This window comes from Thalassophryne amazonica, chromosome 23 (assembly GCF_902500255.1).
Source record: "Thalassophryne amazonica chromosome 23, fThaAma1.1, whole genome shotgun sequence".
Taxonomy (NCBI): Eukaryota; Metazoa; Chordata; class Actinopteri; order Batrachoidiformes; family Batrachoididae; genus Thalassophryne; species Thalassophryne amazonica.
In genome coordinates, this window is record NC_047125.1 from 31,252,957 (window position 1) to 31,263,359 (window position 10,403).

The 10,403-nt window shown below is 38.7% G+C and overlaps 2 protein-coding genes across 2 annotated transcripts in view; one reads left to right on the forward strand and one right to left on the reverse strand.

The window, feature by feature from the left end:
- Nucleotides 1-141, reverse strand: part of LOC117504727 (E3 ubiquitin-protein ligase TRIM39-like) — a 34,917-nt gene extending 34,776 nt beyond the window's left edge. The window contains exon 1 of the mRNA XM_034164227.1: nucleotides 1-141. This exon is cut by the window's left edge and continues 265 nt beyond it. The gene's annotated coding sequence lies outside the window, so the exon portion shown is untranslated.
- Nucleotides 1-8,353, forward strand: part of si:dkeyp-74b6.2 (cerebellin-1) — a 9,929-nt gene extending 1,576 nt beyond the window's left edge. The window contains exons 2-4 of the mRNA XM_034164229.1: nucleotides 5,671-6,320; nucleotides 7,268-7,387; nucleotides 7,854-8,353. Coding sequence (XP_034020120.1) covers nucleotides 6,021-6,320; nucleotides 7,268-7,387; nucleotides 7,854-8,051 — 618 coding nt within the window. The 5' untranslated portion in view covers nucleotides 5,671-6,020 and the 3' untranslated portion in view covers nucleotides 8,052-8,353. The remainder of the gene's footprint in view (nucleotides 1-5,670; nucleotides 6,321-7,267; nucleotides 7,388-7,853) is intronic.
- The last annotated feature ends 2,050 nt before the right edge of the window (nucleotides 8,354-10,403 follow it).

The following is a 10,403-nucleotide window of genomic DNA, read 5'->3' on the forward strand; positions in this document are numbered from 1 at the left end:
TGTTTACAATAGCTGCAGTTGTTACATAAGCCCATGTGATATATCGACATTTATAAAACTCTGTCATACTGACCTGTAAAACCACAGAAAACTGAGTCAAAATTTCAGCGCAGAGTGTTTCTGCTGTTTACATGGTGCTATATTTAAATCTGGTTTAAATACGGCAACTTCACAACAACCATACACTCTTGTTGTACCCACAGGGATTCACAATACTTCTCAAACTACAATGAAACAAATGAAAACAAAAATAAAAACTGAAATAAAACTCAACAGAAAGGTAAAAATACAAAATTTTAATATCTGATTTGTTCACTATTTTTACATTGGTTTTAAACTTCCCTGGGTTTACAGGCATGGAACACCAGGATGGTTAATGACAGATAATCACCCAAAACACATGCATGATAGAGATTAAATACAACCCCTTTGTGTCTTACTTTACACACATTAAATGTCACATAAATAGCAAGCTCCTGTTATGAGGTGAACGGGTGAATGAAACAGAACAGCAACAGTGCATCATGTTGAAGGTTGCTATGCCCGATTGTCACTTGTGTGATGATCATCATCATCAATTCATCATCAATTTTATTTATATAGCACCAAATCACAACAAACAGTTGCCCCAAGGCGCTTTATATTGTAAGGCAAGGCCATACAATAATTATGTAAAAACCCCAATGGTCAAAACGACCCCCTGTGAGCAAGCACTTGGCGACAGTGGGAAGGAAAAACTCCCTTTTAACAGGAAGAAACCTCCAGCAGAACCAGGCTCAGGGAGGGGCAGTCTCCTGCTGGGACTGGTTGGGGCTGAGGGAGAGAACCAGGAAAAAGACATGCTGTGGAGGGGAGCAGAGATCAATCACTAATGATTAAATGCAGAGTGGTGCATACAGAGCAAAAAGAGAAAGAAACACTCAGTGCATCATGGAAACCCCCCAGCAGTCTAAGTCTATAGCAGCATAACTAAGGGATGGTTCAGGGTCACCTGATCCAGCCCTAACTATAAGCTTTAGCAAAAAAGAAAGTTTTAAGCCTAATCTTAAAAGTAGAGAGGGTGTCTGTCTCCCTGATCCGAATTGGGAGCTGGTTCCACAGGAGAGGAGCCTGAAAGCTGAAGGCTCTGCCTCCCATTCTACTCTTACAAACCCTAGGAACTACAAGTAAGCCTGCAGTCTGAGAGCGAAGCGCTCTATTGGGGTGATATGGTACTATGAGGTCCCTAAGATAAGATGGGACCTGATTATTCAAAACCTTATAAGTAAGAAGAATTTTAAATTCTATTCTAGAATTAACAGGAAGCCAGTGAAGAGAGGCCAATATGGGTGAGATATGCTCTCTCCTTCTAGTCCCCGTTAGTACTCTAGCTGCAGCATTTTGAATTAACTGAAGGTTTTTCAGGGAACTTTTAGGACAACCTGATAATAAGGAAATAAATGCATGAATTAGTTTTTCAGCATCACTCTGAGACAAGACCTTTCTAATTTTAGAGATATTGTGTAAATGCAAAAAAGCAGTCCTACATATTTGTTTAATATGCACTTTGAATGACATATCCTGATCAAAAATGACTCCAAGATTTCTCACAGTATTACTAGAGGTCAGGGTAATGCCATCCAGAGTAAGGATCTGGTTAGACACCATGTTTCTAAGATTTGTGGGGCCAAGTACAATAGCTTCAGTTTTATCTGAGTTTAAAAGCAGGAAATTAGAGGTCATCCATGTCTTTATGTCTGTAAGACAATCCTGCAGTTTAGCTAATTGGTGTGTGTCCTCTGGCTTCATGGATAGATAAAGCTGGGTATCATCTGCGTAACAATGAAAATTTAAGCAATGCCGTCTAATAATACTGCCTAAGGGAAGCATGTATAAAGTGAATAAATTGGTCCTAGCACAGAACCTTGTGGAACTCCATAATTAACCTTAGTCTGTGAAGAAGATTCCCCATTTACATGAACAAATTGTAATCTATTAGATAAATATGATTCAAACCACCGCAGCGCAGTGCCTTTAATACCTATGGCATGCTCTAATCTCTGTAATACAATTTTATGGTCAACAGTATCAAAAGCAGCACTGAGGTCTAACAGAACAAGCACAGAGATGAGTCCACTGTCTGAGGCCATAAGAAGATCATTTGTAACCTTCACTAATGCTGTTTCTGTACTATGATGAATTCTAAAACCTGACTGAAACTCTTCAAATAGACCATTCCTTTGCAGATGATCAGTTAGCTGTTTTACAACTACCCTTTCAAGAATTTTTGAGAGAAAAGGAAGGTTGGAGATTGGCCTATAATTAGCTAAGACAGCTGGTCAAGTGATGGCTTTTTAAGTAATGGTTTAATTACTGCCACCTTAAAAGCCTGTGGTACATAGCCAACTAATAAAGATAGATTGATCATATTTAAGATCGAAGCATTAAATAATGGTAGGGCTTCCTTGAGCAGCCTGGTAGGAATGGGGTCTAATAGACATGTTGATGGTTTGGATGAAGTAACTAATGAAAATAACTCAGACAGAACAATCTGAAAGAAAGAGTCTAACCAAATACCGGCATCACCGAAAGCAGCCAAAGATAACGATACGTCTTTGGGATGGTTATGAGTAATTTTTTCTCTAATAGTTAAAATTTTATTAGCAAAGAAAGTCATGAAGTCATTACTAGTTAAAGTTAAAGGAATACTCGGCTCAATAGAGCTCTGACTCTTTGTCAGCCTGGCTACAGTGCTGAAAAGAAACCTGGGGTTGTTCTTATTTTCTTCAATTAGTGATGAGTAGTAAGATGTCCTAGCTTTACGGAGGGCTTTTTTATAGAGCAACAGACTCTTTTTCCAGGCTAAGTGAAGATCTTCTAAATTAGTGAGACGCCATTTCCTCTCCAACTTACGGGTTATCTGCTTTAAGCTGCAAGTTTGTGAGTTATACCACGGAGTCAGGCACTTCTGATTTAAAGCTCTCTTTTTCAGAGGAGCTACAGCATCCAAAGTTGTCTTCAATGAGGATGTAAAACTATTGACAAGATACTCTATCTTACTTACAGAGTTTAGGTAGCTACTCTGCACTGTGTTGGTATATGGCATTAGAGAACATAAAGAAGGAATCATATCCTTAAACCTAGTTACAGCGCTTTCTGAAAGACTTCTAGTGTAATGAAACTTATTCCCCACTGCTGGGTAGTCCATCAGAGTAAATGTAAATGTTATTAAGAAATGATCAGACAGAAGGGAGTTTTCAGGGAATACTGTTAAGTCTTCAATTTCCATACCATAAGTCAGAACAAGATCTAAGATATGATTAAAGTGGTGGGTGGACTCATTTACATTTTGAGCAAAGCCAATTGAGTCTAATAGTAGATTAAATGCAGTGTTGAGGCTGTCATTCTCAGCATCTGTTTGGATGTTAAAATCGCCCACTATAATTATCTGATCCTATGATCTGATTATGTGATCCTGAAACAATATTTATAGGAAGAGACCGATGCTACAAGTCGCTGGGAAAGGTATGGGAACAGTTATGCCAAATACAGGCTTGAAAGTATCAAAGTCTAAATGAGGTACCCCACCAAAGGCTGTTGAGAGCAGCAGAGCGAAGGTGCTGTGAGACTTGGCCAATCAAGCAGACAGGAGGTGCTTGACAATGAGTAGAAAAGGGCAGTTGTACAGGAGTAAATGTCGCATTCCCAAGATCAAGAAATACCAGGGACTGAAGGAAGAATTACTGGAAGGTAACTGCCCAAGTGGTCCCTGTGGCAACAGGAACTCTGAAGGTTATGACTGGTACAGCATCTGAGGTCCTGAAAAGTGAGGTACTGTGAAGGGTCCTCAAACTCTTAGACCTGTGGTAGAGGACCTGAGCTTAAGGGAGGTACAGTAGTGTTCAGAATAATAGTAGTGCTATGTGACTAAAAAGATTAATCCAGGTTTTGAGTATATGTCTTATTGTTACATGGGAAACAAGGTACCAGTAGATTCAGTAGATTCTCACAAATCCAACAAGACCAAGCATTCATGATATGCACACTCTTAAGGCTATGAAATTGGGCTATTAGTAAAAAAAAAAGTAGAAAAGGGGGTGTTCACAATAATAGTAGTGTGGCATTCAGTCAGTGAGTTCGTCAATTTTGTGGAACAAACAGGTGTGAATCAGGTGTTCCCTATTTAAGGATGAAGCCAGCACCTGTTGAACATGCTTTTCTCTTTGAAAGCCTGAGGAAAATGGGACGTTCAAGACATTGTTCAGAAGAACTGCGTAGTTTGATTAAAAAGTTGATTGGAGAGAAGAAAACTTATACGCAGGTGCAAAAAATTATAGGCTGTTCATCTACAATGATCTCCAATGCTTTAAAATGGACAAAAAAAACCAGAGACCCATGGAAGAAAATGGAAAACAACCATTAAAATGGATAGAAGAATAACCAGAATGGCAAAGGCTCACCCATTGATCAGCTCCAGGATGATCAAAAACAGTCTGGAGTTACCTGTAAGTGCTGTGACAGTTAGAAGACGCCTGTGTGAAGCTAATTTATTTGCAAGAATCCCACGCAAAGTCCATCTGTTAAATAAAAGACATGTGCAGAAGAGGTTACAATTTGCCAAAGAACACATCAACTGGCCTAAAGAGAAATGGAGGAATAGTTTGTGGACTGATGAGAGTAAAATTGTTCTTTTTGGGTCCCAGGGCCGCAGACAGTTTGTGAGACGACCCCCAAACTCTGAATTCAAGCCACAGTTCACAGTGAAGACAGTGAAGCATGGTGGTGCAAGCATCATGATATGGGCATGTTTCTCCTACTATGGTGTTGGGCCTATATATCGCATGCCAGGTATCATGGATCAGTTTGGATATGTCAAAATACGTGAAGAGGTCATTGCCTTATGCTGAAGAGGACATGCCCTTGAAATGGGTGTTTCAACAAGACAATGACCCCAAGCACACTAGTAAACCAGCAAAATCTTGGTTCCAAACCAACAAAATTAATGCCTTGCAGATGTGAAGAAATCATGAAAAACTGTGGTTATACAACTAAATACTAGTTTAGTGATTCACAGGAAAGCAGTTTGAACATAATAGTTTTGAGTTTGTAGCGTCAACAGAAGATGCTACTATTATTGTGAACACCCCCTTTTCTACTTTTTTTATGCATAGTTCAATTTCATAGCCTTAACAGTGTGCATATCATGAATGCTTGGTCTTGTTGGATTTGTGAGAATCTACTGGTACCTTGTTTCCCATGTAACAATAAGAAATATACTCAAAACCTGGATTAATCTTTTTAGTCACATAGCACTACTATTATTCTGAACACTACTGTACATAGCGCCATCATCACCCCAGTAAGATCAGTTACATCACTTTTAAAGAACTTTCAGTCAATTTACAAGCATTTTTGGTTTATCTTTTTTAATATTTATTCTGAGTCAGTTGGGGTAGCTGTCTTAAATAAATATTTTTGGTTAGCTCAAATATTTTGTATAGTTTTTTGAAATGGTTCCCCACTCAGGTTTGGAGAAGAAATCGTACAATAACAACTTTTAACTCCAGACTTTTTTCAAGTTCTCATTAATTCTGAAAGTGTTCTCCAACTAACCCGCTCCTGTATTGCCAACATTTTCATGTTACTTGCTGAAGACTGTCTACAGAACTAATGCTTTTATTTCAATTCTAGGCAAAGAGGCAAACACACGGTGACAACCTTAAAATCTGTTTGGATTCTGGCTTTAATTCTGGTCTGTGGAATTACGACACTCTCTGCAGGAGGAATACTTGTCCATTCATGCTGTCTTGGCACCAAAAAGCCATCTCCTCACAGGATGCTCCATCTGCTGGCTGGAATATGACCAGGATAATTTCATCATCCATGAGATGCCTGGGTTGATGTGTCGTCAGGTGAATACCCTGTCAGTGAAGTAAAGGTGTGTGAAAAACTTTCTCATTGAAGAGTTGCTGACTCTTGTGCTGACTATAAATATCCCCAATAAGTCTGAAAAACATCAAGGCTCATACTTCTTTGGAGCAATGGCATCGTCTCCCTTTTGGCCCGACAAAGATATCAGCATTACTATGTTTGTTGGAATTCTTCTTCTTATCCAGTGGGGGCCCTCAGAGGTCTTTTCCCAGAATGACACTGAGCCAATCGTGTTGGAGGGGAAGTGTCTGGTGGTTTGTGACTCCACCCCCTCTGCTGAACCATCAGGTAATGCTCTGGGCATGTCAGTCAGGTCAGGCACCGGTCGGGTGGCATTCTCTGCCATCCGTAACACCAACCACGAACCCTCAGAGATGAGCAACCGTACCATGACCATCTACTTTGACCAAGTAGGTGTTAGTACTCTCCCATTTACTGTACAATCCTTAAGGAAGCAATATGATATTTAATACCCCAAAATGTAGGCCAGTTGTCATTTTTCTTATTGGATGCTACTTTTACTGAACAAAGACAACTCAGACTTTGCACCTCCAGATGTTGCAGTTCTCAAATTCTAGCTTTAGTTTGAATGAATCAAGGCCTAGCCACCTGAGATTGGTATAGCATGGAGGTGGACTGCAACCCTTGTATGCAGTACCTTGTAATGAATGCACTAATCTGACCACCTTGTCCTGGATCAGCCTTAAAGTTCACTCTGTCACTATTGAAAGTATAACTTTAACTTGGAATCAGTGAGAATGATCTAAACTCAAGTACTGTGGAAGAAAATTTTCCCTGTCCTGTTGACAGGGTGAAATAAACACTAAGTCTCCCGATGGTCTTTTGGTAATTTATTCAAACTTGAAGTCTTCTACCAGTCTCACAGAGTATGAAAGTCTGCAGGAAGGTGACAGGCAAGGCCTGCCCTCCCTGTCAGTGCATTTAACCCCAGGGAGAATGACTCGCCCCAGGGGGTGTGGTTACAGAGAAGCATGGTGTTAGAAATTTCGCAAAATGGTAAACAGTTGTAAGCAAAATAACAACACTGGTTCACAGTTGAGTCTGAGAGATAACTACTGTTTGCAGGCTATCAGAATGGAATATTCTGTGACTTCAACATCAGTCTTGGCTGAGCATGCAAGGTTGTTCCACAGAGACAAAGCACTGTTTAGCTGTCATTTTTATATGAGAGCATGAAAATGAAGCAATATGAAACATAGGCATTTGTAAGATTTCCTCTACACAAGATTAGTGTTAACTTTAACACGATGGGAACTGAATTAATAATGCAATATTTCCTGTGTATCTCAAATGCCCATGCTACTTTGACTGTTTCTCATCATTTTGTCTTATCCAGATCCTGGTGAATGTCGGTAGTCACTTCGATCCAGCAAGGAGTATCTTTGTGGCTCCCAGAAAAGGAGTTTACAGCTTCAGCTTTCATGTGGTCAAAGTTTACAACCGGCAAACAATTCAAGTAAGAGAAAAATCTTTGACAACATTAAACACCTGAAGAGTAAATTTCTCAGTGGAGATGTTGAGAGCATATCTTCAAGTTTATGGGTAGGGTTGTGTGATGATTACAGTGGGAAGAAGTATAAGTAAGTCTGACGTAGATTTTGAGGTTCAACCGGCCAGTGCTTAGCTCTAAATCTATGATTTCTTCTGGAAGGGAGGCCAGAGCATCTCGGATTAATTCCCCAACCGAGACTAGTACCATTGACAGGTGGGCGGTATGGGACAATGCAGATGCACAGTCTTCTGCAAGGTCCATAGATCTATATATTCTTGATATATTTGTAGTCCAAGTGTTGTTCCCCAGAGCCACAGGCTCTTCATTACAGTAGGTTTAGGGAATATGTTAGATATTGTTTGTTCACAGTTTTCCACAAAAATGTCCACCTTCATCATCACTCAGTGTTTGTCTCACCCCTCTATTCCAGGTTAGTTTGGTTCTCAATGGTTGGCCCGTGATTTCGGCCTTTGCTGGTGATCAGGATGTGACCAGAGAAGCTGCCACTAATGCTGGGCTGGTCATAATGGAAAGAGGAGACAAGGCTTACCTCAAACTGGAGAGGGGCAATCTGATGGGAGGGTGGAAATATTCCACATTCTCTGGGTTTCTTGTGTTCCCCTTGTAGGGTGGGCTGGGGTAGTGAAGTTAGAGTGGATAAAGCAGGAAAGGAAACAAATGGAAACATTGAACATTTAACAAACAAACAAAGATGTATTTCTATCTGTCACTGACAAAATCAGAGAAAGAAAGGAGATATGAATTCATCTGTTTTGAGTCAAATGTTAAATTTTCCCACTTAACCAAAGGTGGAAAACTTTGGCTTCAGTGAGTAAAGGTCCTACCATGTATTTGTTCCATCGACCCACTAAACTGGCCGATTCTAGTTAGTTCAACACTTCAGGCATATCAATGACCTAATCAGCAAAATTACCTATTTTGGGTGTAAATGTAGAACCAATACATAGTAGGACTTTTACTCACTGAGGCTGGGGTTTTCCACCTGTGCTATTAACATAACGAAGCCGTGGCCTTGGTGGCCAACAGATGTTGGGTTTGAAAAAGAAAGATACATGCAAACAAGTTAATTTCAAACTGTATTCAAAACCACACATACAGTGTATTGACAGGCGGAAGGGAGAAGTGTCTGCTTCAGCTTCATCCATTCCATGGGGTTGTGTGGACTTACAAATAATATAAACACAGCTATAATAAAATATGAAATGGAGCAAAATGGAGTCTGATAACCATGAAATGGGGGTAAAATGTAACAAAAATGGAGCAGACTGAGTCCAAATATGATTAAATATAATTCAATTAAGTACTTTTATTTAAATATTTTTACGCGAAATGGGGACTGAAAATAATGAATTGGGATAAAACGAAGCAAAATACAGCAGACTGACTCCAAATATGATTCAATTAAGTGCTTTTATTTATTTTTTAGCAAAATGGGGACTGATAACAACAACATGGGGGTAAAATGTAACGAAATGTGGACCGCGGCGATGTAAATATAATGACTGACCTATTGACTGAAGTTTCATCTCTTGAACGCCAGATGGCGCACCTGCCCCTACTACATGTACTAAGCTCATCTCAAAAAAACAAAAGCCAAACAATTAAATAAAAGTACTTATTTGGAGTCAGTCTGGTTCACTCTGCTCCATCATGATTATCACTCCCCGTTTCACTCCATTTCATATTTTACTATGGCCTTATGAACGTGCTATTTAAGAGGATATCACACATAGATATTTCATTTTTAAGAGCATGAGACGTGTTATTAAGCAAATTATTTATTGACAAATTATGAATGTGTGAGAAAAACAAGAAATATGTAACAATAAGATAGTAACTTATAAGTATTGCTGATTTAAAATGGTGTATTCAGATTTCACTTTGCAGCAAATGATACTGAATGTACTTTCTATTTCCATTTGTACTTTTATGGTATATTATTTATTGTCTATCTGTAAATGTGGTTTATTGTCTGTGCTCACTTTATCGCATGAAATACAGAGAAATTATTTGTGACAATAAAGATGACTAAACTAGCTAGCTAGCAAGATAAATTGCTAGCTAGGGTTTTTTTTACAAGTTAGCTAACAAGTTAAACATGTTATATAACATGTTTTAAAACATGTTATGTAACATGTTATATAACATGTTATATAACATGTTTTATAACATGTTCTAATTCTATATAACAAGCAAACTGCTGCTGTGTATTTGGTCAGTAGATAATTCTTATGTACATTTTTTTCAGTGTAAATATTCCTCATAAATGTTACGCAATGGATATGACAAAAAAAAGTCTTACCTTTCCTACACACAAGATACATAAGTAACTCCAAATGTTAAGGCAAGTTTATGCAAAAATAATCCATTTTTCCTTGTTTCTCACAGTGGCCATTGTTATGCTTGGTTGTCTGTAACTCGCGTGAGAGTATGCTGCGCGCCATTTGTTCTACACCGGAGCATTGTGGGAAACGTAGTTTTATAACGCCAAACAACACAGCCAGTAAAGATGGACAGTAAACATTTCTCCAAATATAATAAAGATTATCAGTTGAATTAATCGTTTTCTTTGTTTCATTGTCTAAAAATGGCAGATATTTATTATTATTATTCTTGTTGCTTTTTTATGTGTGTAAAAATGGTTTCAATAAGCTGATGCAGCATCATGCACAGACATATTGCTAGTTAGCTAGCTAGCTAGCTAGGTAAAAATACACGATTTAAAAAACACAAACTGTATCTCTCCTTTAACTCATGGTTTTTAGAAATGCAGTTGAGTATTAATTTTCCATGCTTTACTAGAACAAGCACACCCGTGAGTGTTATGAGATCCCACCACCGGCCATTTGTACCATTCAATTAGCCCACTGTTACCGGTGAACGGTTTGGTAGATAAATTAGGAGATATTCAACGAGTGTGTTTTATAATGTGATACTGCATTCTGAAATAAAAACAACT